At 46.6% G+C, this 26,981-nt stretch overlaps 1 protein-coding gene across 1 annotated transcript in view; it reads left to right on the forward strand.

Moving 5' to 3' along the window:
* Positions 1 to 10,026, forward strand: part of TIPRL (TOR signaling pathway regulator) — a 32,467-nt gene extending 22,441 nt beyond the window's left edge. Inside the window, exons 5-7 of the mRNA XM_060643437.3 lie at positions 3,403 to 3,498; positions 7,472 to 7,534; positions 8,449 to 10,026. Of these exons, the coding sequence (XP_060499420.1) occupies positions 3,403 to 3,498; positions 7,472 to 7,534; positions 8,449 to 8,592 (303 nt within the window). The 3' untranslated portion in view covers positions 8,593 to 10,026. The remainder of the gene's footprint in view (positions 1 to 3,402; positions 3,499 to 7,471; positions 7,535 to 8,448) is intronic.
* The last annotated feature ends 16,955 nt before the right edge of the window (positions 10,027 to 26,981 follow it).

Raw genomic sequence — 26,981 nt, forward strand, 5'->3', positions numbered from 1 at the left:
TCGGCCTGTTGCTGTCCAGGTGTTCTCCCAGCACCATTTGCTAAAGAGACTGTCTTTTTTCCATTGGGTGGTTAGTTCCATTCTGAGTAGTCAGGAGTGAATGTGATCTACCTTCTGCTTCCATGTTTTACCTAAGAATCCAAGTATATCAGGTAGGCACGTATCTCATCTCTGTGGTACAAAAAATTCCACAAAGCCTGTGCTGAGGTGGCTTTTGTTGAAGTAGTCTTATAGAATGGTCGTGTTTTACGGAGACAGGGTCTAAGAAACGGTTTCTTCACACCCCCTAGTTTTATAGATGAAGGAGACTTTAGGTGGTTTAGGATCTTGATCTGAGTTACTGGTTCTCAACCTACTTCCCCTCGTTGCTCCTTTTTTTTTTTTTTTTCCTAACCAAATACTTTTAACACCCCCTCCCTTTTACTACTGTGAAATGAATTTCATAGATACTATAACCCACCTTCTTTCCAGTAAACCAACATCGTGTCCTAATTATAAAAGAGAAATAAAAGGAAACTGATTTAGAATAAACGATGTATTTCAGTATGTACGTATGAAATATGCATAATATGACTGCACTAAAGTCATAATGAAGCAGTCCTATACTTACATTTGCATATTGAATCACTGTGAATGTGACAGCTACAAGTGAAGGCTGATAGGGGTGCCAGGTAGCAGTCAGTGACTCAGATAACACAATCAAGACTGCCATTGGTGATGTAATTTTTCAAAAATGGTGAACAACCCTTTAGTAAAGTTCCAAATGAAATAAAGTAGAATCTTTCCTTGCTTTGCAAAGTAATTGCGTGCCCAGAAATTCAGTGTGTTTTGTATTTGTATGTAAAATGGAGTTAGGGTCTAAGGTTAGGTCAGTATAAATTGTTGGCTTATTTATGTATGTATGTATTTGTTTGTGTTTATTGCTATTGTTATCTTTTTCCCCACATGAATGGCAGAGATCTTTGGAAGTTTTGTGGGTGCAGGGCTGGACTTTGTTGTATAGGATGGTCCTGTGCGTTACAGAACATCTAACGTCTCTGGTCTTTAACTGCCTAATATCATTGTGACGACAAAAAACACCCTCAGAAATTTCCAAACATCCCCTGTGAGAGAACTGCCGCCTTAAAATACACAGTTAAATTGCGGAATTAGGACGAGCACTTGGGTCTTCTGACTCCTGCTCTGCCCTCCGCCGCCCTGAAACGTTACTTCAGCTCGCTTCCTGTGTTGTGCCCAGTGTAACTGTCGATAACCCACTTGGAAATGTGGGGAAATGTGGCCAGTGAGTCTTTCCAGTAATTACAAAGAGCGCTCTGTCAAGTAACGCTGCTTCCCAGTCAGTTGGCTGTGACGTAGCAACTTGTCTAGGTCAGGTTCTTCCTCCAGCCCTTCTTTATTCTGGGTTTTGCTTTGAAGTCTGTTGCTGATAATCCCACCCGAAGGCAGTGTGACTGTGGGCCTTTTCTCCGGCAAAGAGAGCTCCAGCCTCTCTTTCCTACAGGGAGTCGCTGACGAGCAGCCACCGTGTGCTCGCTGCTTGTCTAGACAGCAGGGACAAAGTGATGACCAGAGAAGATGTTTGCAGTTATGGAGCCTGCGGTCTAAGTGGGGGCAGATGGGCTTTAAGCAAGTTAACACATGAACGGCTGTAGTTACAAATCTTTTCGTTTATAAGGGAATGGAGAGAGAATAACAGAAGCCTGTAGTCATAGAATGGTAGGAGAAGCTTCTGTGTACAAGTGATATTTACACCGAGATCTGAGGCCAGTAGGCATTAGGTCAGGGAACAGGGCTCGTAAAGGTCCTAGGGCAGGAGAGCTTGGCCTGTGGCTGGTGACTCTCTAGGTAGTAAAGCCACTGTTGTTAGTGGGTTATCGTGTTATTTCTTCGCTCTTCATTAATGTTGCCCTGTGCTTCTACAACTCACTCAGTTCCCTGCGTGTATCTTCTATTCCGTGCCTCGGTACTTGTTATACATGCTGTTTCCTCTTTTTGGAATTCTCCTTCTCGCCCCCAGCTCTTCTTTCCATGGTCAGCTTTCCGTTGCCTTCTCTAACTTTCTTCAGCCAACTTCGGGACTTTCTCTGAGTGCTTATTGAACCTTGTGCATACCTCTGTTACTATATCTACCACATCATTTTTTTTTTCTCTGTTTCCCTCTTTGATAAACTTCTTGACCACTGGGATTGTATCTTTTTGTATAAATCCAAGATCTACTTATAGTTAGAACTGGACACTTAGTAGACGACGAGTGTTTATTTAGTAAATGGTCAAGCTTTTTTTTTTTTTTTTAAGAAATGGTCTATATTTTATTTTATTGTATTGTATTTTAAGAAATGGTCTATATTTTATTTTATTTTATTTTATTTTATTTTATTTTATTTTATTTTTAGTAATCTCTACCCCCAATGTGGGGCTTGAACTCATGACCCCAAGATCAAGAATCATATGCTTTACCAACTAAGACAGCCAAGTGCCCACAAGCATATTCCTTTTAAAGATCCAAAGGCCCCACAATATCCAACCCCTCCCTCCCTGCCACCAGGACCCACCTTCTTACTCTCTCACTGTCTCTGTCTTTTTTCCCTGGTTTACGCTTGGAAAACAGAAATGTGTAGATGTGGCATAGACGAAAGATGCCAAGAACATGTTATAATGATCTGATAAACCAGTCTTCGGCAGTATGAAATAATACTTAATCGATTGCACTGAATTAGAGCATTTCGTTTAAGTTCTCGCCTTTATTTAATGTAAAGTGAGTAGAGATGAGTAAAAACAAAGAAATAGGTTATTCTTTCCTTTTGGTATTACTGGTGTTGACATTAATGGTAAGTACTGTCAGTTTTTAACATTTTTTTTTCAATGTTTACTTATTTTTGAGAGAGAGCGACAGAGCGCGAGTAGGGAAGGGGCAGAGAGAGAGGGAGACACAGAATTCAGGCTCCAGGCTCTGAGCTGTCAGCACAGGGCCCGACGCGGGGCTCGAACCCACGAACCGTGGGATCATGGCCTGGGCCGAAGTCGGACGCCCAACCCGACTGAGCCACCCAGGCGCCCCAAGTACTGTCAGTTTTTAAAGTGAACATTGTAATTTTCATATTACTTAGGTAAGTGTTAAGTCTTTTTAACCTCAATTATCTTTTGACCTAAAAAATATTTTTCTATTGTAGGAAACTGAAGCCAGGATATTTAGAATAGAATAGAATAGAATAGAATAGAATAGAATAGAATAGAATAGAACAGGACTAAGTTGGTGCTATGACAAAGAACCTTTAGTTCAGAGATTTCTGTATACTGCTAATTCAGCTTTTCTCTGATGCCTTTTAAAAAAATTTATTTTCTCAGCAAAGTAATAGCATTTAGTTTTCATTAAAATATTAACATACTATTTTTTTTTTTCAGAGAGTAATGCCTTCTAGTTTTTTCCTGCTGTTGCGATTTTTCTTGAGAATCGATGGAGTACTTATCAGAATGAATGACACAAGACTTTACCATGAGGTATCTCTTCTTATTTAATGAATGTACTAGTTGATGTTGGGCTCGTTCGTGTTCTTTCACTGTCTGTCTGAGAATTTGAAATGAAATAATGCTTTATAATTTATGGCAGTCCTTCTGACCTTGAAGATTGGGTGTTCCACGTTCACTATTGACCGCATCACATCTTCCTTTCTGAAAGTTCTGGTAGCTGAAAATGTTTTCTGAAAGACGCTCCCCAGTGTTCCTCCCCAGTAGAGGATGTCTGATGCTTTTTTAAAAACTTCATGTGTACTTAAGCTGTGTTTAAGAAACCTGTCCCTGGGGTGCCTGGGTGACTCAGTTAAGCATCCAGGTCTTGATCTGGGCTCAGGTCATTATCTCAAGGTTCGTGAGATCGAGCCCTGCATTGGGCTCTGTGCTGACAGTGCAGACTCTGCTTGGGATTCTCTTTCTCTCTCTCTCTGCCCCTCCCCTGCTCGCCCTCTCTCTCAAAATAAACTTAAAAAAAAAAACAAACCTGTCCCTTAACTCTTACCTTTGTGTATCATATGTATTGTTTATATAATGTCTTGATATTAAAAATACCAATCACGAGGGGGCACCTGAGTGGTTCATTTAGTCAAGCGTCTGACTTTTGATTTCAGCTCAGGTCATGATCTCGCGGTTCGTGGGATCGAGCCCCTCATCGAGCTCTGTGCCGACAGCACAGAACATGTTTGGAATTCTCTGTCTCCCTCTCTCTCTGCCCCTTTCCCGATCATGGTCTCTCTCTCTCAAATAAACTTCAAAGAAAACAAAACAACAATTACATGACCTACTGAAATTTGTATTACATAATCATTTTGATAGTTGTTCTAAAGTTTGAAAGCTCTGTACTCACCTCTGAAGGAACTGTTAACATACAGGTTTTCAGAAAAGTTAAAAAAAGGAGGAGGCTTAAATTGAAGGCATGAAAAGTCTTCTAATAGCTTATAGCAGCCTGTCCTTGTGGAATGGATTTGTACCCTCAGATCTGTGATCATGTAGAATGGTGACTTAGCGAAGGGAACACCAGTACCAGTTGGGCAGTCCTAGGAACAGTGAACTCTCACAACCACCCTGTGAAATAAGTCCTGTTATCATTGCTGTTTATAACTGTGGCAACTACAGCAAAGACAGAGTAAGTAACTTACCCAAGTTACACAGTTATTGGGTGGCAGAAGTGAGATTTGTACCCAGTAGGGTGAGGTTGGATTGGTGTTTTCCCAAATCCTGCACTTATAGACGGGTGGGGTTTTTTTCCTTGAAATAACATGGTAACTGTGATCTTTTTCTTTTTTCTTTTTTTTTTTTTTTTTTGCGATCTTTTTCTTTTAATAAGTGGTAGCGAAGTACTAAAGATAGACTGCATTTTTCTCCTTCAGAAAAGATGAAATCTAAGTTTTAAAAATGCTTATGCTTTAAGTCAACAGTATTTCTTAGGAATTTATCCTAAAATCATTCTTATACAGTAATCTGCAAATATTAATCAGGCAGTTGTACATTTATATATATATGTAATGTATATATACATATATACACATTATATATACATTATATATACAGTATATATATACAGTATATATATGTATATACATATATATACATTATGTATATATACATTATATATATTATACATATATAATATGTATATACACATATGTACATATGTACATATATACATTACGTAATATAGGTAATGTATAATGTATAATATAATATATATAATGTATATATATACACACGTATGTGTATCTATATATAAATGTATATACACATACATATATATATATATATATAAATGTTCATGGCAATGCTGTTGTTTATAATAGCAAAAAGGAGAGAAGGAGCTTAACGCCCACTGAATGGGCACTGATTTAAATTGTTTAATTTATATCCATATAGTAGAAAAGTATAGATCCATTAACATGAATGGCAGAAGTTATATTTAACTGATACGTAAAGATCTGCATCTCAGTGTTGAATTTTAAACATTCGTTCATCTATTTTTGAGAGTGCACGTGCATGCACGAGCTGGGGAGTGACAGAAGGAAAGAGAGAATCCCGAGCAGGTTCCGTTGTGGGGCTGGTCTCACAACCCTGGGATCGTGACCTGAGTCAAAATCCAAGAGTTCGACGCTTAACCAGCTGAGCCACCTAGGCGCCCCTCAGTGTTGAATTTTAAAAAGCAAGTATGGGGGCCCCTGGGTGGCTCGGTTGGTTGAGGGTCCCACCTCGGCTCAGCTTGTGATCTCGTGGTTTGTGAGTTCAAGCCCTGCATCAGTCTGGCTGCTGTCAGCACGGAGCCTGCTTCCGATCCTCTGTCCCCCCTCTCTCTGCCCCTCCCCCACTTGTGCTCTCTCTCAAAAATAAATAAACATTAAAAATTTTTAAAAGAAAAAAGCAGGGCGCCTGGGTGGCTCAGTCGGTTAAGCGGCTGACTTCGGCTCAGGTCATGATTTCACGGTCCGTGAGTTCAAGCCCCGAGTCGGGTTCTGTGCTGACAGCTCAGAGCCTGGAGCCTGTTTCAGATTCTGTGTCTCCCTCTCTCTGACCCTCCCCCGTTCATGCTCTGTCTCTCTCTTCTCAAAAATAAATAAACGTTAAAAAAATTAAAAAAAAAAAAAATTTAAAAAAAAAAAAAGAAAAAAAAGCAAGTATGAATCTATATAAGATTCTGTGTAGAGATTTCTAAGTTAAAGATAGTATTATCTATAGAAGCTGTACTTATATATTATACTTTTATATCATCTAATTTTTCTTTCCTTAAGCATTAATGTGTTTTTATTGATAGAAAAGAATAAAAGTTGGGGTGCCTGGGTGGCTCAGTTGAGCCTCTTGATTTCAGCTTCAGGTCATGATCCCAGGGTCGTGGGATCGAGCCCCATGTCAGGCTCTGCACTGAGTGTGGAGCCTGCTTGAAATTCTCTCTTTCTCCCTCTGCCCCAGGCCCCAGCTTGCACTCTCTCTCTAAAATTAAAAAAAGGATAAAACTTTAAGGGAGTTTAATCTTATGTGATTTTTCTTTTATTGAATAATGTTTCACCAAAAAACAAATTGTAATACATTGCTTTTTAAAACCTAATTTTATTAAAAAAGTTTTTTTAATGTTTATTTGTTTTTGAGAGAGAGACAGAGCGCAAGCAGGGGAGGGGCAGAGAGAGAGAGAGAGAGAGAGAGAGAGAGGGAGACATAGAATCTGAAGCAGGCTGCAGGCTCTGAGCTGTCAGCACAGAGCTCAACGCGGGGCTCGAACTCACATATTGTGAGATCATGACCTGAGTCAAAGTCAGATGCTTAACTGAGCCACCAGGTGCCCCTCTAACACCTAATTTTAAACAGTTGTAAATGGAGGGTGCCTGGCTGGCTCAGGCAGTAGAGCAGAGGACTCTTAATCTCAGGGTCGTGAGTTCAAGCCCCATGTTGGGCATGGAGACTACTTAAATACATAAGTAAAAAGTCATAAATGGGAAAAATTGAAGTACCAAAAACTTGCTTTATTAAATAAGCAATTTGACAAGAATTTTGTGGAAATAGGAGAGAATAAAATTTGGTAAAGCTTTCTTTTGTTTCGTTTTGTTTTTTTAAACATAAGAGTAGCCTGGTTATGTAAGTAGATAACTATAGCTTAAGGAAAAGGTATAGTTCCAAACATGCGGTAATATTAAAATGTCTTGCATATCTCATTTGTAAATATACATACTTTCTTTCATAGTAAAACTTTGGCTGTGTTTCTCTTAGTTGGTAATTATCAAATCTGTTTATATATGCTATCACTGTGATTTATAGAGATTGGAATCAATAATTCAGAATTCTTGGTGAGATTAGTTATCTCATTACAGAATAAGATATTCTTATCAGACTTTATGCTGCTTTTGCAACCTGTTCTGTTGTCATAGGTGGTTCTGTTTAATAGAAACTATTTGGTAACAATAGAAATATTTATTGCAACCTTTTTTTTTATCTTTCCACATAGGCGGACAAGACCTACATGTTACGAGAATATACATCACGAGAGAGCAAAATTGCTAATTTAATGGTACGGTGTTTAAATACCAGTTTCTAGAAGTTGACTTTTAATGTTTCATTTTGTGTATTTCCAGCCACATCTGCCTCCCTAGATCTAGCGATTCACCTAATAAGCCCACCTATAAGATAAAGCCTCCTGGAGCGTAACTTCTCTGAATTCACCCCAGATACCAGGACAGGGTTGTTATGGGTAGCAGCACCATCATCCAGTCTAATTTCCACTTTTTATGGTGGAGAAACAGACCCAGAGTTGGTTGGCGGTGGGTCTGGTACTGTTACCAATTGGATGTTCATTCCACTTAGCGCCTCGTCCCCCCGTAACTTCTTTCTACCTAGTCTGCTTTTCTGATTTTTTTCTTAAAGTGTGGTAATTCTGTACCGCAACTTGTTTTCACCTAACGTCCTTTATTTTCTTGCCCCTCTGGGACTTGTAAAGGGCTTCTCCAAGTCTGTAGGATTCTGTAATGGGTTGTTTCCCAGGTGCCACCTTTCTGCAAACTTGTTATTCTTTTTCACCCCTAGCGCTTGTTTCCTTCTGGGGGGAGCACGTTCGTGGGTTAGAAACGTTACTTAAGAGTCTGGCGTAGACCCCGTATGGAGCTCTACCCGAAGGCTAGTGCTTTCAAGGTACAAAAGCAGCAGGGAAAGGGGATTGGATTAAGATGTATTAAATTCTTAATACATCTGTGGGAGCGTTATAAATAATCTATCCCTGTGAGCTTTGAGGAAGTCATTCGGTAACAGGGCCGAATGATCCAGTAACGAGATACCCGTTCTCATTAGAAACACCTATACGTCCTCATAGACGTCGATTGCCACTCACTTTAGAATTGTCATGCTTTATGCATGCTTGAACCAAAGCATTGCCAAAAAGTATCAGTGCAGTGACTGAATATATACTAATACGATTTATGTATCTCCCAGCACGTTTCACCTTCCCTCTTCACGGAACCCAACGAAATATCACAGTATTTACCAATAAAGGAGGCAGTTTGTGAGAAGCTACTGTTCCCAGAAAGAATTGATCCTAAGCCTGCAGACCCACCAGAAAGTGCACCTGTGGAATAGAATGTGCCACACAACGTCTGCTCACCATGGAATCTGACTGGAGACCTTAGCTCCTTGGAGGGGGTATTTTTATTATGAGAATTAATCGCCTTGTCTATGTGCGGATTTTCTGTAGCCTTAAAGGAAAAAAAAAAAAAAGTAAATACAGGATTGTTGCAGGCAGGTTCCACTCAGCTGCTACTTGTATGGTCTATCTGCAGAGTCCTATTCCAGATTTATATTTTCTGGAGCCAAATTTGGATTTCTAAATTGTCACAAAGTGGGAGCTCACGAGTCTCGATGTGTGTGCGTCTCGTGAGCAGTGGGCACAATCCGCATCCGTCACGGAACACTGTCTTCTCCCGGGAGGAGGTTCGTGGAAATCACCGAACCGCAGCACCTTGTGAGTTTCACGGGATTCCTGACCACGCATGTTGATGTACTGCTAGCTCTTTACTTTGGGCTTTTTGATGTTTATTCGTACTTCTGGAGAGTCGTGAGTTGCCTTTTAGGAAAATCAGTGTCAGACTTTCATGATCTTTACCCACAGATTAAAAAAAAATCTCTCCCCTCTATGTTTAAACTGACTTTTGACGTCTTAGAGAAGATTTCAGACACAGAACTGAGTAACCTAGGGTTTCGGCGAACTAGGGTGTTCTGTCCTTGGAAGCACCTGAGCGAGGTGTGCCTCTCCCAGGCAGGCTCCCAGAGCTGTCCCTCCTCCATCCATAGGTGCTTTTTCTTACGTGTGGTTCTACTTGTACTTGACGTTTTTTACTTCCTTTTCCATGCAACCGTGGAATGAATAAATCCATTGAATATTGAATTTGTATTACCGTCTAGCTAATTTTGTCAGCTACATTTTGTCAGAAGTGATTTTGGTATTCGTTTGCCTTCTGCATCACCTGCAGGGTATAGGAAATCGGGATTTTGTTGGCTTCAAGAAAATACATGGCATGTTCACTGTATATTAAATATACCTGTATTTAATGTTTTCTCTTAGGACAGAAAAGTGTATATATTGTACTCAGCTTTCTGTTGTATTTTATTTGCCATGCAGATTTGAACAGAATAAACTCTTTATTCACACAAGATACAAGAAATGAAAACTCAATATTCATTAGTTGAAGTTTCGGGGCAACGTCATTATATACGTGCTGACCTTGAATCAGATGTCTTTGTCTCTGAGTCAGGGCTAGGTTACTTATTTTGAGACTCCGTTGTTGAAAATTGTGAGGAATGAAAAGAATTGACTTTTTTTTTTTTTTTTTAAAAACAGAGGGTGGGAAGCTGATAGGATGAGTGCACTTCCGGAAGCTCCTTTAGTTCATCTCTGTGGACAGTACCCAGAAAAACCTGTATTTGCCCATTGCTAAATAAGACGTATGCCATTTTGTATTTATTTGTTCCAAGTGTCCTTTTGTAAGAAAAGAATAAACAATGAGGAATTACTGATCTATGTTTTTTGCTAGTTCATTTATTTCAGTTGTTCCCGAAGCTTCATGAAAGAAGGGTTTGGTATCCTTGTCTCATTTGCGCTTTGTTTTGAACTTGGGCAGCATCACAGCCAGATTCTCTGGGCAGATGATAAATGAAAATCCAGCAGATAGTTGAGAATATAATCTCCCAGTTTAGCTTTTGGGCCCTCGTTCTTCCTCTTCCTCGGCCCTCCCCTGCCCCCCGGTACTTCTGTGGATGTTTTAATCAGCCAGTGTTTGCTGTATGGTGGGCTGATGATTTTTGAAAAAAGAAATATCTGTCGTAAGTATCATTTTGTTTAGTTTTAAGGGCTTGGTGTGCAACGTAGCACTCGGCGCGAGGGATTACGATCATGAAGAGACAGAGTGTATGTTTGCACGGTCTTAAAGTTAAGTGGGGGAAACAAAACAGAAATAATTACAAATTCACAAATGTTAATAAGTATAATGACGGAAATAATAACTGATTGCAGACAATAACAAAATCACCGTTAGTTGAGGTAGTCCGTTCTGCTTCTGAACAGGGTGTAGAAAGTCTCGAGACTGTGACCTCATAAGGAAAAACTTCTGGATAATCTACAAAATTCCAGCTTTCCTCGAGCGTGTCAGAGAGCTGAAGTTGGGAGGCGGAGCACACAATCCCGGGGAGTGATCAGCGCTCCAACAGGAGATGGGATATGCACCCATTTCCTTCTAGAAAGAGTGCTCAAGAAGGAAGCGGCCACTATATGAGCAGCTAAAGATAATCTAGAATGTTAAGTTCTTGAAGGAGTTTAAGAATTTGGCATAGCTGAGAGTTTCAAATCGGGGGACCTCCCCACACAAGATCTTTCCCAGTGGCCTATACCAAGTGTTCACAAGAAACACAGGGGCAGGCTGGAGACCAGAAAGCCCCCCCCCCGCCTCCCTCGTCGCTGGTTCAAGCATTCGGGACGTAATTGGCTACTGCCGAGGGATAGGTAGGTATGAAGCCCTGCCCACTTCCCCAGACCCGTTTCCAGAAGATGCAAAAGCTTTAGGCTGCTCAGGGAGGCGCAGCAAATCCTATCACCCCTGGGGCTCAGGCAAAAATCCAACACCTCCAGGGGAGGAATAAAGACAAAACCCATTTGCCTGTGCGGGAGTAGGAAATATTCTGCCTTCGGACACAGCCAAAGAACCATTACTGCCGAGGAGGAGTACAAGCCAATATCCTCCAAGGTCAGAGGAGGGACAGAAAAACCCGGGCCCGGGATCCTACATGGATAACATGACCCGCTACCATGGGGAGGTGGGCATGAAATTCACATAACAGTATAATGCACACCGTCTTCAAATGTTTAGGGAACATTCACCGAGGTAGAGAATATTCTGGGCCATAAAAAACTTATACGTAGAATTAAAACTAGTAAAAAACAATAACAGAAAGGTATCTGGGAAATCCCAAATAACTTAGGATAAGAGAAATTAAGGAAGTCCTGAGTAAATGGAGACAAATACCACATTTGTAAAATGAAAGACTCAAGATGTTAATATGCCAGTTCTCCCAGGACTGATCTATAGTTAGTGTAATCCCGTGAAAAGTCCTAGCAGGCGGGGACTCGGGTGGCTCAGTCGGGTAAGCATCTGACTCTTTGATTCTTGGTTTCAGCTCAGGTCAAGATCTCATGGTTTGTGAGCTCGCGCCCCGCGACCGGCTCCGAGCCCCACACCAGGCTCCGTACTGACACCCCGCCTTAGGCTCTGTGCTGACATTTTTCTCGAAGTTTTTCTCTCCCTCTCTGCCCCTCCCTCACTTGTGCGCGCACGTGTGTGTGTGTGTGTGTGTGTGTAGCGTGTGTCCACGCCTGGGTGGTTCAGTCAGTTAAGCGTCCGACTTTGGCTCAGATCCTATATGGTTCGTGGATTAGAGCCCCGCACCAGCCTCTGTGCTCAGAGCCCGGAGCCTGCTTCGGATTCTGTGTCTCCCTCTCTCTCTGCCCTCCCCGGCTCACACTCTCTGTGTCTCAAAAACAAACAGGTGTTAAAAAAAATTACGATAAAAAACTTCCACTGTTTGAAAGACACTCTTAACGCGTATCAACAGACAAGCCACAGACTGGGAGAAAAGATTTCCAAGACACATATAGGACATAGGACTTGTATCTAGAATGCATAAAGAACTCTTGTAACACAATAACCCAACTGAAAATGGGTAAACGCTGCGGATGGTAAAAACGCGTATGAAAAGATGCTCGAAATCATCACCTATTAGGCAAATGCAAATTAAAACCAGTAAGATACCACTGATGAGGGAGCTGACATCCGGCAAAGACCCCGCCCCCAGGTGGGAGACCCCGCCCCCAGGTGGGAGACCCCGCCCCCAGGTGGGAGAAGTGTAACATTCCTCAGGCACGTCCGGCTGCCCAGGAACAAAGGAAAGGACACAAAACAAATGGTTAAACTGCTAGAGTCGCCCTCAGTTTACAAATATCTTCTCAAGAGCCTAAACTCCAGGAACTCCCTACTGAATGATAACGCTTTGCTAGAGGGGAAAACAACCTTAGCTTGAAAATAGCTAGGCCTCCACTATCCTGGGAATCTTCCTTAGCATATGGAAATCCCTTTAAGAAACTTCCTCTTGGCTTTAGCTCCCCCATCTCCACGGTATAAAACCAGCCTCTCTTTCGCAACCCCGGGGCAGCTCTTCCTGCTGTAATGCCCAAAGTTCTAAAACCTCCCACAAAAGACCACCAGAGTCGTAAGTCAAAGCCAAGCGGCAAGGGTCGTTTATTGCAGGTTCGAACCTGGTCCTCTGCGCACTCGTCGCCGGTGACGCAAGAGGCCACGAATAGGGTTGGTATAGCGTTTTTATAGACAGAGACAAATAGCACAGGGGAGGTTTTTACTTGTGGCGAGAGGAAGAAAGGGGGAAGGGGGTAGGTGAGGAATGTGCTAAGCAAGCAGGTTTACAGAAGCAAGAAATGCCGGTTAGTTTGTATACAATCACTCATTCCATTACATATCAGACTACATTTAGGAAGTTTTACAGCCCATTTTACAGTGGGTTACAATCAGGAAAGGTCTCACAATGCTCATAGTAAACAGCAAGCAAAACAAACTTCTCAGCAATTGTATTTCTTATCAAAGATCCATAATAAGTAGAAAAGAGAACCTAGCTTTAAACTAAGGCGGGGCTGTCATTTGGATTTAAAGCTGTTCCTTTCATTCCCCCCTTTTCCTTGTGCCTAAAGAGCCAATCTTGGATCTTCAGTTTTTTATTTGTAATGTCTCGAGCGGTTGGTACTGAGTTCGTAAGACCATTAATTGTACAGCATTGAACCTGTCTTGGATAAAATTAATAATTTTGTTTATGATGCAGAGGCCTAACATGAGAGCGAGAAGTAGAATGGCCAGAGGCCCGAGTAAAGCGGAGAGCAGGATAGTATTATAGACTTTCTGGGTTTTTAAATTAGAAACCTCCCAAGTTAAAGTATAGGGTATGTGGGGGTTGCCTGCAATACTTATGAGTCCGTAGGAGGTGAACAGGAGCACGCTAATGAGTGTTCCTCCGATTATTGTGGGTCCAGAGCTGCTGCAACAGTCTTGGTATGGGACACCCAGGCCTTTGGTCTCAGCTGGTTTTCGGGGTCAGGTTTTCGACGCAGAGTCAATTTTAAAGGATGGGTCTTACTCTGGTCAACCGTCCAGGCGGTGTTGGCTTCCGGCACGAAGTCTTCTCGAACCGCAAAGGGATCAGCTGGTCGGGCGTGGGTGTAATGGATCCAGGTAGCAATCCTATCGACTTTGAGAGCAGTGGGTGTGGTTAGGATCACAATATAGGGTCCCTTCCACCGTGGTTGGAGGGTCTCTTGCTTGTGTTCCCTGCACGTATACCCAATCTCCGGGTCGGTAGTGATGCGGCTCAGGAGGGGGCCCGTTTTTATAAATGGCTCTCAATCTGGGCCAAACTTCCTGGTGGGTGTGCTGGAGTTCCCTCAGGGAAATAAGAAGTTTATGATCATCAAATTCAGTTAACACATTAGACTGTAGGTTGGGAATTATGGGGGGGGGGGGCACTCCATACATGATTTTAAAGGGGGTTAATCCCAGTTTGTAAGGGGAGTTCTGCACCCTGAACAGAGCGTAGGGGAGTAAGACTACCCAATTAGCGCCAGTCTCCATGGTCAATTTAGTTAAGGTCTCTTTTAGAGTTTTATTCATTTTTTCTACCTGTCCTGAGCTTTGGGGTCTATATGCACAATGTAGTTTCCAATCAGCCCCAATAAACTGTGCTATCCTTTGTATTACCTTTGAAATGAATGCTGGTCCGTTGTCTGATCCTATTAGGGTAGGGAATCCGTACCTGGGCATGATGTCTTCTAACATTTTCTTTGCTACTACCTGCGCAGTCTCATGCTTGGTGGGGAAGGCCTCTGTCCATCCTGAAAAGGTATCTATAAACACTAACAAATATTTATATCCATATTTTTCAGGCTTTGCCTCGGTGAAGTCTACTTCCCAATAGGTTCCCGGCCTGGTTCCGCGGGTTCTGGAGCCAGGGTTTTTCCCGTGGTTGGTGGCGTTAGTTAATTGACAAGCTTTACAGCTAGTAACTATCTGCTCAATTTTTGTCCTGGAATCTTTAATGGTGATCCTAGCATGTCTTATTAAGTCTTGCATTTTTCTTGTGCCCATATGAGTGGCTCGGTGCATCTTGGATAAGACTTTATTTCCCATTTCTTCTGGGTTGATTATGCTACAGTCTGCTGCTCTCCACCATCCGTTAAGGCACTGAGTTAAAGGTAATTTTTGGATCCAGTTTAGGTCTTCTTTACCCCAAGTAGGTTACCTCGGATCTGCAAATTTGGGCTTTCTTTGCTGAAGCCCGGTACCCCAGGGCACCAAGTGTCCGGAGGAGATTTTTGGTGCCTTGCAAGCAAGCTTCGGCAGTCTCAGCGGCGATTAAAAGATCGTCAACGTACTGCAAGAGAGTCACTTTGGGGTTTTGATTCCGGTACTCACCCAGATCCTCGTGAAGTGCCTCATCGAACAAGGTGGGTGAGTTTTTAAATCCTTGGGGGAGCCGGGTCCAGGTCAGTTGCCCATTTATGCCTCTCTCAGGATCGGACCACTCGAAGGCGAAGAGCTCTTGACTTTTGGGGGCCAGAGGCAGGCTGAAAAAAGCATCTTTTAAATCAAGGACAGTATACCATTGTCTTTCTGGGCTGAGGGCACTTAGGAGGGTATAGGGGTTGGGTACTGTTGGGTGTATGTCCATGACTCGGCGGTTAACTTCTCTCAGATCTTGTACCGGACGATAGTCCGCACTGTTAGGTTTTCGTACAGGCAGCAGGGGGGTGTTCCAGGCTGAATGGCAGGGACGCAAGATGCCTAAGTCTAGGAGGCGACGGATATGTGGCGTGATGCCATTTCTGGCCTCCATTGACATCGGGTATTGTCGGACCCGAACTGGATCTGCCCCCGGTTTCAGCTCTATGAATAGAGCTGGGCGATGTTTAGCCAACCCCATACCCCCGGTTTCAGCCCATGCTCCTGGAAACTGTTGGAGCCAGGGCTCTATGTTTTGACTTTGTGAGGGTGGCCCCTGGTGGAGTTGATATTCATCTTCTAATCTTAGAGTAAGTGTGGTAATGGGCTGGTTGTGAGGGCCAGTCACTTGGGGGCCCCCTGGCGTAAAATGAATTTGGGCCTCCATTTTAGTGAGTAAGTCTCTTCCTAATAAGGGGCATGGGCTGTCAGGGATGACTAGGAAGGAATGGGTGACCTTTCCATTTCCTAGATCCACAGTCCTCTGGGTGGTCCAGGGATATTTTTTTTTATTCCGGTAGCCCCTTGGACCCAGGAAGATTTTTTAGAAATTTTTCCATGGGGCCTGATCAAGCCCGAATGTTGTGCTCCTGTGTCAGCTAGAAATTGAACTGGGTTCCCCTCCACTTGTAGCGTTACCCTAGGTTCAGGGAGGGGATCCGAACCCCGTCCCCCCTATTCTGCATCTTGAGTGAAGAGGGCGGGTGTGGTTTTTGGCTGCCACGGTTTTTGATCATGACGTGGCTTTAAGTTGCCTGTCCTCTGGAGTCTCTCTATTATTAAAGACACGCTGGGCAATGTGGACTAAGTCCTGAATCTGTTTTCCCTCCAGGTCCTCTAGTTTCTGGAGTTTCTTTTTAATATCAGTGGCTGCCTGATTTACAAAGGCCATTACAACAGCAGCTTGATTTTCGGGGGCCTCGGGGTTCATGGGGGTATACTGTCTAAAGGTTTCCATTAATCTTTCTAAATAAGCGGCAGGGCTCTCTGTCTTACCTTGTATCACTGAATACACTTTTGCCAAATTAGTGGGCTTGCGTGCAGCAGCCCGGAGACCCGCCATTAGAGTCTGGCGATAAATGCGTAGCCGTCCCCTACCTTCTGCCGTGTTGTAGTCCCAGCCATCCTGTGGGGGTCGGGTCAAGGGAAAAGCTGCATTAATGAGATCAAGGTTAGCAGTGGGTTGGCCGTCATCTCCAGGAACCAGCTTTCTTGCTTCCAATTGAATTCTTTCTCGCTCCTCAGTGGTGAACAGGATTCGGAGGAGCTGCTGAGGTGGGTTGGTGGGTAAACATAACGCTGCCTAAGAGACTTATTAAATCTTTAGGGTTGTCAGAAAATCGGGCATTCTGGGTTTTCCAGTTATATAGGTCACTGGTAGAGAAGGGCCAGTATTGAAGTCGGGGGTTCCCCGTCTCATCGGGAGGCCCTTTTTCCCGTAAGGGTAAAGCTACGGTGGAGTCAGGAAGGCGGAGTCCTGGCTCATGTGGGGCCCGCCTACGGGTATGTCCGGCGGCCCTTGGACTTTGCCCCCACTAGGCTTGGGCGCGGGTTGAGCCTCCCTATTCTCTAGTTCTCCTATGGGCTGGGCTACGGGAGGCTCTGCCGGCGCAGCAGGGATAGGGGCAGCTTGCGGAATAAGAGGAGGAACCTGGTAAGGGGGAGGGTCAAGGGAAAGTAAATCTTGGTTGTCGGGGAGAACAGGGGGTGCAGATGGAGTTGGCGGCTTGGGAGGGTTGATAGGTTTAGCCGCTAGGATTTGGCATGACTCTGCTATTAAGGAAGTGGCCATCCAAGGAGGTGGGTTTTCTACTAAATCTTGCCACACCAGAATATAGGGAATCTGATCCGAGTGACCTTCTTTCCCTGGTAGGAAAATTTTTTTATTTTACTTTAAGGACCACAGGGAGGCAGAAGATTCCCTCTGTAGGCCAATTGACCCCAAAGGTGGGCCATGCAGAGTGGCAATAGGTGATCAACTTCCTTTTGCGAATGTCTAGGCTTAAGTTGTGTCCTCTAGCTTTTACGTCCCTGAAGTTGGCGAGAAGGAGGGAGAGAGGGGTGCTCTGCGTTTGGCCCATGTTATGATTCTGAGGAAGAGGAGAAGAGAAGGGGGCGGCACGGAGGGGGCCCTGAAGCGGCTGAAATCAGCGATGGAGTTCGCACAGGCGACCTCCGAGGGTGAGACCCCTGGCGGCCTGGCTGGGCCCCGGGGGGAGGGGCGGGAGGGAAAGCCGCAGGCAGCTGAGGAAGGAGGAAAGAGGAACAAAGGATGGAATAATTAATTCTGATCAGCCGAAAAAACACTTAATTTCAATAAAACATCCGACGCACGAAAGAAAAACAAGAGCCAACAAGAATCTCTGACAGTGGTTTCAACTTTTTGGGGCCGTCTCGGCCAGCCCAACAGAAAGGGTTATGGCTAGGACGGCGGTTATTACAAGGGCCCAGGGGTGACAATACATTTAGACTGACATAGAAGCACTCGCGTACTCGCCCGTCCGCGTCCCTCGCGGGAACTTAGGTGCCTCTTAGCATGGGCGGGCAGGTATAAACCCCCTGCTTGGATCAAAATAAATTTTGACCGCCTTAAGCCGTATGAGGATCACCGCGGAAATCGGGTTAGAGCCCACTCGAATCCCGTAGCTTATGCCGTGGGACTACACATAGGGTAGGTCAGGCGCGTGCCCCTGACTCCCAACAATCATTCCAGTCGATTTAACAGACAGACACACAGACACACATCACATCAAAATACGGGTAACAATTGGCATGCCTAGATGGTTTTTTCTTTTAGACGCCTAGAGATATTTCTTAGCACTCTGGAAGTTCATAGAGAAAATGAAAGTATTTAGTTCGCAGGCGCGTTGGGCATAAGCAGCCCACAGAAAAGAATCCTGATGGGCCAAAAAGGCCCCCCGATGGACCAGGAAGGTCCCCAGATGGACCAAGAAGGTCCCCAGATGGACCAAGAAGGTCCCCAGATGGGCCAAGAAGGCCCCCAGATGGACCAAGAAGGTCCCCAGATGGGCCAAGAAGGCCCCCAGATGGACCAAGAAGGTCCCCAGATGGACCAAGAAGGTCCCCAGATGGGCCAAGAAGGCCCCCAGATGGACCAAGAAGGTCCCCAGATGGGCCAAGAAGGCCCCCAGATGGACCAAGAAGGTCCCCAGATGGACCAAGAAGGTCCCCAGATGTCAGTGGACGTCTCCAACTGACCCCGGCCGGGTGCCCTATAGCGCGTCCGCCAGGGTCACACCAGCTTCCAGACAGAACCGGTTCTCCAGAGAAGAAACACAGATCAGAGAGAAAAGGAAGAACGTTAGAGCCGGCTTACTTACCGATCGGAATCAAATACGACCCGTTGACCAGAAGTCTGGTGGGCTCGGGGGAGATCTCGGTGGGACCTCCAAATGTAATGCCCAAAGTTCTAAAACCTCCCACAAAAGACCACCAGAGTCGTAAGTCAAAGCCAAGCGGCAAGGGTCGTTTATTGCAGGTTCGAACCTGGTCCTCTGCGCACTCGTCGCCGGTGACGCAAGAGGCCACGAATAGGGTTGGTATAGCGTTTTTATAGACAGAGACAAATAGCACAGGGGAGGTTTTTACTTGTGGCGAGAGGAAGAAAGGGGGAAGGGGGTAGGTGAGGAATGTGCTAAGCAAGCAGGTTTACAGAAGCAAGAAATGCCGGTTAGTTTGTATACAATCACTCATTCCATTACATATCAGACTACATTTAGGAAGTTTTACAGCCCATTTTACAGTGGGTTACAATCAGGAAAGGTCTCACAATGCTCATAGTAAACAGCAAGCAAAACAAACTTCTCAGCAATTGTATTTCTTATCAAAGATCCATAATAAGTAGAAAAGAGAACCTAGCTTTAAACTAAGGCGGGGCTGTCATTTGGATTTAAAGCTGTTCCTTTCACTGCCCGTGGATCCTGTCCCCGTGCATTAATAAAATCACCTTTTCTGCACCAAAGACGTCTTCAGGAATTCTTTCTTGGCCGTCAGCTCCGAACCCCGCCATCACCCCCAAACCTCACCGCCGCTACGCCTGTTGCAACAGCTGCAATTTAAAAACGGGCGAGACCACCGTCAGTGAGGATGTGAAACAACCAGAATCTCATAGGCTGTTGGGGAGAACGTGAAATCCGTTCAACCGCTTTGAAAAACAGTTTGGCGGTTTCTCGCGAATGTCAGCTTTCACTTACCTTTCAGCTCCTAGATAAAACGGGTCCACACACTGGCCTCACCCAGGCGCCCCGACTTCATTTCTGTGGCCGTGCTGGGGTTCTTCAGAGAAACAGAACCAATAGGATGGGCAGATACGTGTGCGTGTGTCTATCTCCATAGATTCCGCGAGGTCCCAAGAGCTTTAGTGGGCAAGCTGGGGACCCAGGAGGGCCAATGGCGTGACTTCTGTTCTGAAAGCCGGCAGGCTTGAGAAAGCCTTGAGATCCAAGAAGAGCCACTGTTTTTCAGCTTAAGTACAAAAGTCGGAGAAGACCTTTGTTCCGGCTCAACAGGCAGGAGGAGGTCACTCCCCAGCAGCGTTTGGTTCTCTTCAGGTCTTCAGACGGTTGGGTGAGGCCCATCCACAGGAAGGAGGCCCACCGGCTGCACCGGGCAGCCCCCTCAGATGTTCGTCTCTTTGGGGGGCCCTGGGCGGCTCGGTCTGACTCTTGGTTTCGGCCCAGGTCGCGACCTCACCGGTTAGGAGTTCGAGCCCCGCGTCAAGCTCTGGGCTGACAGTGCAAAGCCTGCTTGGGATTCTCTCTCCTTCTCTCTCTGCCCCTCCCCCACTCGCTCTCTCTGTCTCTCTCTCTCTCTCTCTCTCAAAAATAAACTTTAAAAAACTGCTAATCGCTTTCAGAAACACCGCCACAGACACACCCAGGATAACGTCTGACCCAGCTGACCCAATGCCTGCCTGGGCACCCTGTGTCCCAGTCGGGCTGACATAAAATTAACCGTCACAGCAACGTTCTGGAAAAGGCAACCCTGTTGGGCAGAAATCGGATCAGTGGTTGCCAGGGCAGGGGGAGGCCCCTGAGCACGAAGGGCGGGGAAGGAAACTGGGGAAAGGTGAAGGAATGTGCTACGAATCTCCTTGTTATTACACCTCAACAAACATTAATTTAAAAACACAGAGAATTACGGGGCGCCTGGGTGGCTCCGTCGGTTAAGCGTCTGACTTCAGCTCAGGTCACGATCTCGCGGTCCGTGGGTTCGAGCCCCACGTCGGGCTCTGGGCTGATGGCTCGGAGCCTGGAGCCTGCTTCCGATTCTGTGTCTCCCTCTCTCTCTGCCCCTCCCCCGTTCATGCTCTGTCTCTCTCTGTCTCAAAAAATAAATAAACGTTAAAAAAAGAATTAAAAAAAAAACAGAATTTGAGGAGCCATTTACATAAGAAAAAGAGGCAGTCTGGGGAATGTCATTGAACTTGCAACCTGAAGGATGAAAAGAAGCTGACCAGGGGATTTGTTCAGGGTGGGAAGGGCTTTCTCAGGGAGGAGCAGTACGAGAACAGTCCTCAGGGCAGGAAAGATTGGCTCTTTCCTGGAAGTGGATAGAGCCCAGGGTGAGTCCGAAGGGGCCGGTTGCAGCCAGCTGAGACCCACGAAGGGGTTTCTAGTCCTCTTTTAAGGAAGACGGAGTTTGAGGCAATGAGAAACAAGAAGTTAGGCCTGGGGGCAAGTGATGTGACTTACATTTTAAATTCACTTTAGCCGTTGGGGCACCTGGGGGGCTCATTTGGTTGGGCTTCCGACTTTGGCTCACGGTTCACGAGTTCGAGCTCCGCTGATAGCACGGGGCCTGCTTCCGGGATTCTCGGTCTCCCTCTCTTCACCCCTCCCCCCAGAAATAAATACATAAACATTAAAAAAAAAAAAAAAGAAATTCACTTTAGCTGTGACATGAGGATGAATTGAAGGTGTTAGGAGGAGAGGCAGGGAACACATCAAGGAGGCCGGCAGCCGGCCAGCTGAGTGACGGTGCCGTTTGAACTAGGGTTACAGCAAGGAAGAAAACGAGACTCAGATATACTTTGAAATATTTTTATTGTTTATTTATTTTTGAGAGAGAGAGAGAGAGAGAGAGAGCACAACTGGGGGGGCGGGGGCAAAGAGAGAGGGAGACACAGAATCCGAAACAAGGCCCCAGGCTTCGAGCTGTCAGCACAGAGCCCGACGCGGGGCTCGAACCCACCAACTGCGAGATCATGACTTGAGCCGAAATCAGATGCTGCACCGGCTGAGCCACTCCGGTGCCCCGACTCAGAATATACCTTGAAGGCTGCCTTTATTGGATTTCCTGATAAATTCGGGAGAAGGAAGAAAGGAAACGGAGGAATGAAGGCGGATGTTTAGGTTTTTGCCTCCCCGAGTGGGGAGATGTTGGTGCTCTGCAATGTGCCGGACACACACAGGGAGACAGGCTTGGGAACAAACGTTGTGCGTGAGCACATCAGGTCCGGAACGCCTGTGAGACACCCACGTGGCCGTGTCTGATGTGCGGTTTAGCGGGCGACGAACGGGCAGTTCCAGAGACGTCGAAGATAAAGGAGTTGGGGTCATCACCAACACAGGTGGCATGTAAAGTCACAGCAGTGAATGGGAGCACCTGGAGAGGTTTTTTTAAGGACATGAACGAGGCCTTGGCCGGAGCCCTGAGCGGAGAGGAAAGACCTACCAGTGGGTAGGTAGAAACCAGAGGAGTGTAGGATCGTGGAAGCCAAGGGAAGAGCACCGTGTTTTTATTTTTATTTTATTAAAAAAAATTTTTTTTAACGTTTATTCATTTTTGAGAGACAGAGCATGAGCGGGGAAGAGAGAGGGAGACACAGAATCGGAAGCAGGCTCCAGGCTCTGAGCCGTCAGCCCAGAGCCCGACGCGGGGCTCGAACTCACGGACTGAGAGATCGTGACCTGAGCCGAAGTCAGACGCTTAACCTACTGAGCCACCCAGGCGCCCCCCGAGCACAGTGTTCTTAAAAAAAGGAGTTGTTGGGGTGCCTGGGTGGCTCAGTCGGCTGAGCGTCCGGCTCTCCGTTTCAGCTCGGGTCATGATCTCACAGTGCGTGAGCTCAAGTCCCGCTTCCGGCTCTGCAGCTGACAGTGCGGAGGCTGCTTGGGGTTCTCTCTCCCTCTCTCCCTGCCCCTCCCCTGCTTGTGGTCTCGCTCTCTCCAAATAAATAAATACATTCAAAAAATAAAATAAGAAGGAGTTGTCCCCTGTGCTGAATGCTTTAAGGTAAGATGACAGAGTTTCCATTGGTGGCATGGAGGCATCGGTAAGTGACAGCAGAGGCCAGGCCGGGAACACCAGACATGGAGACAGGTATTTCAACAAAGGAGGCTCTCGCGGAATTGGGCTGGTGGCTGGGGGGCGCTGTGGGACGGGCAGGTCTGTGGCAGATGGGTGGCTTAAGAGGGGATCGCCAGTGGACCAAACAGCACTCCCGTGAGAGGACTTAAAGCCTCACGTTTTGCGACTGTCAGCCATTTCCCCCAGTCACTTTGTGAAGAAGGGTCGCTCAGTCTACCAAAACAAGGTTCCAGAAACCAGAAATAATCTTTGCTTACTTACCTGCCTGGTTTCCTGCAGGGATTCACCGCATACCAGATTCTCCCCCCAGTCTTTCCCGTGGGGGCACGCTTAGCCATCACGGGGACGCGACACTCAGGTGAACGTGAGGTCTGTTCCCGTGCGAGGGCTTTCCTGAGTTGCGTTGGAACCGCAGCATCAGGCGGTGCTTGTGGAAAATCTGCCTGGACTGGTCTCGTCCGCAGTAAACATCTATAGGTGCGTGGGGTTTCCTATTTATGATGTATTTAGGGCACTGGCAGAGGAAACACCCAGGTGGATTTGAAGCCAGCACCAATGTCACAGTGACAGGCCTCGGTACGGGGGTGTGAGATGGAAAGGAACGCCCCTCGGGGCCAGTCCCACCCTGTCTCCGTTTAGACGCCCTCCAGAGCAGATCGTGTCCCGAGACAATAACCAGGAGGCAGGTAGTTGGGGAGGTAATCTCGGAAGGAACAAGTCAGAAAGTGGGGAAAGAGATAAAGGAGAAAAGGCCAAAGTGGGGGAGGGGGGTACCGAATGCAGGGGTCCCTCCGTGATCACCTGGGCTTAATATTGCCGGAGACTTCTGGGGCGCTTGGGGGGGCTCCGCCGGTTGAGCGTCCAACTTCGGCTCAGGTCACCATCTCACGGTTTGTGGGCTCGAGCCCTGAGTGAGGCTCTGTGCTGACACCACAGAGCCTGGCTCCTGCTTCGGATTCTGTGTCTTCCTCTTTCTCTCTGCCCCTCCCCTGTTTGTGCGGTCTCCCCCAAATAAATAGACATTAAAAAAATGTTTTTTAGTAAAATAAAAAATGTTTTGAAAATACTGCTGGAGACTTCTGACATAGTGTGCGGAACATAGCTCAGATTCTCCCAGCAGAGGACGGGAAGCTGGGGCCATCCCAGTTTTGGGGTGGTCGCTTCCTCCTCACCACCCCCCCTCAACACACACACACACACACACACACAGGAAGGTGCTTGAGGACGTCTGCCACAGTGCAGGTGGATTCAGGTGGGTAAGGGAATACGAGGCGGGGCGCCATGACCGCACCCATACCGCAACCTCCAAATCGACGTATTGCAAACGTTGTCCCCCCCCCCCCCCCGCAGTGATTGGCAGAAGAGTCTTGTTCGTATTGTCCCCAATTCTGTGCACTCCTGGACACTAATGGTTTCTTTGGTTTCTGTCCACAGAACTCTTCCTTGATCGGCAAGCCGGACTGTAAATTGATAAAGGACTTACAAGGGAGGGGAGAATAAATGAAGACGATAGCTAGATATCAAGCCATTACCCTTCAGCAGCCTTTCTGACCTTTCAGTGATCAAGCCTCTCCCCAAAGGGATTCTGGAAACATTATTGCTAAAATCAAGCGAACACACAGAGAAATCTAGTACTTGGAGAAAAAGAAAGCTAGTAGGTGTCTGCTTTCCCTTGAGCCTGGGGTTCTCACTCAGGGATCCATAGTCAATGGCTGAACGTCCGGTCTCCATACGCTGGCCCCTTGGAATTTTAGGCGACTTTTCTGCACGTGGGCACATGGAGAGTGGCTCTATGGCAATCATATTCTCAAAAAGGTCTGTGACACCAAAATAGAATAAGAACCACTAACCTGGTTGGCTAAATAAGGGCCCCTTCTCTCCTGTATTTATTAGGTTTCTGTGGAAGAGTCGAAAAAAGGCACGAACACTCATCTGAAATAGAGAGGAAGCCTGGCTGCCCAGATAAATGCCCACAGGGCAGCATAGCCCTTCATAGTCCAGTCTGTGATCTTCACAAGTCCAAGGTCTAACTTGTGACGATGACACAGAGGGCTGACAGCTTCCTGGAAGTAGGTTATAATGCAGGAGGCTGCTTGGTAAGCAAGGGATCAGAACAAAAGAACAAAGTTCAGGATTCGCACAGTTGCAGAGCCCCAGGCTCTCATAACTGTGATGGGGGTGCACCTGCCACAACGACGTCTTATCTGCTCTGTGTGTAGCTGGGGTTTGTCAACATTGCTGTAGACAATCCTTTTTCTAGCCTCTGAGGACTTGGCTTTCCTTCCGTCCCTCCCTTTTTTCCCTTCCAGATCTATTAAGACATTCAATCTTGATATCTTGAGGCCTTTTTCTTTAAAATCACCAAGAATGTGGGGCGCCTGGGTGGCTCAGTCAGTTGAGTGACTGACTTCGGCTCAGGTCATGATCTCACGGTTTGTGGGGTCGAGCCCCGCGTCGGGCTCTGTGCTGACAGCTCGGAGCCTGGAACCTGTTTCAGATTCCGTGTCTCCCTCTCTCTCTGATTCCGCGCCCCTCCCCCACCCATGCTCTGTCTCTCTCTGTCTCAGAAATAAACATAAGAAAAAATGTTTTTGAATCACCAGGAATGCATAGCTCAGTTCCTGTCATTTCTATGTTAATGTCGTCCATCAGTGCCCCGAGGAGGACCACCCGGTGTCCTGGGGCTACCTCCCCAGCTCCCTGGATACAGACTCCTTGGAGACTCTGAAAGCGATTTTGATTTTAGTTGGTGCCGAGGGGAGGATGCAATTTAACTAGGCTTACATAAAACTTCATCCAGAGCCCCCTGCTTGTCCACCCTGGCGAGACAGACGCCCAGAAGAGCTATGCAGGAGTACACGCTCACTCAGCCTGGGGGCATCGTGGGGAGTGAGGACAACGGCTAACCTTCAGGGCAGTGACTGGAGTACGCTATTTAGCACCTGCTATGTGTCCCAGGTTCTGCGCTTGGTGCTGGAGATACAAAGACAAATAAGACAGGGTCTGTGCACGAGACCTTCGTGCAAATGGGAGAAAAAGCGTATTGTCTTTGGAGCACTGTGTGTGTGGGGGAGACAAGGGGACGAGGATGGGAAGAGAAGAGGTGTTTTCCAGGAGGTCAAGGTGGGGAATGAGTTCAGGAACCACGTTTTCCTACCTCTTCCGGCTTCTAGCAGCTGCTGGCTTCAAGCATTCCTTGGCTTGTGACCACGTGACTTCAAGGTCACATTATCTTCTCCTCTTGGGTCTAAGTCTCCCTTCACCTCCTCCTTTTTTTTTTTTTTTAATGTTTATTTTTGAGAGAGAGAGAGAGAAGGGGGGACATTGCATCTGAAGCTGACAGCTGAGAGCGGACGCTTGAGCTTGAACTCGGAAACGACCCGAGCTGGAGTCAGATGCTCAAGCGACGGAGCCGCCCAGAAGTCTTCGCCCTCTGCCTCCTTCTTGGGTTCCAGATATTAGATGCGGGTATCTTGTGGGAGACATCGTGCAGCTTTCCACGTGGCGGGAGATTGTGAGCAGGGCAACAACTCAGCGCCCCTAAGTTCCCAAGGGCCGTAGAGTGTGTGGGCATCCGAGAGAACCTTCTGAGGACATTCACTGCAGGTGGCATGAAACAGCACGGCCGGGCGGTGGGTTGAAGGAAGCCACAGCAGAGTCTCCGTGTCTGGCCGGGGTGACAGCCTGCGGGTCGGTTCGGGGAGGGTCTCAGGCGTCCCGACTGCGTGATGAGCCTCGATTCCCTCCTTGGCGAGAGCCGGGTTACCACGGGCAGGGTGGCCGGTCTTGAGCAGGACGCAGCGGAGCCCGCGGAGCCAGGCTGGAATCAGCCTCCCGAGCACAGATGACTCGGAAACAGCGAGATGGGGCGGATTTCACGCGCTGGCCTCTGCCGGGCTTGTCGAACAGGCCACCTGCAAGCCAGGCACTGTGTGTGACACCGACAGACTTCCCGACTCTTACTGGGATGTTTTGGCCACGTTCAAATGCAGGAACCACCCGCACGTGATGTCCTCTTGGACTTCCAGAGCCTGCCAGTGACATCCGAGCCGAAGTGTCATGCATATTTAGCAGGAATAATGCATGTTTCACTTTTTAATTAAAAAAAGAAAATTGTTCTTTCTTAATGGTTTTTAATTTTATCTTTGAGAGAGGCAGAGACCAGAGTGTGAGTGGGGGAGGGGCAGAGAGAGAGGGAGACACAGAATCCGAAGCAGGCTCCCGGCCCTGAGCTGTCAGCACAGAGCCCGACGTGGGGCTTGAACCCACAAACCGCGGGATCATGACCTGAGCCGAAGTCGGATGCTTAAC

The sequence above is a fragment of the Panthera onca genome, chromosome F1, assembly GCF_046562875.1.
Source record: "Panthera onca isolate mPanOnc1 chromosome F1, mPanOnc1 haplotype 2, whole genome shotgun sequence".
NCBI classification, from domain to species: domain Eukaryota; kingdom Metazoa; phylum Chordata; class Mammalia; order Carnivora; family Felidae; genus Panthera; species Panthera onca.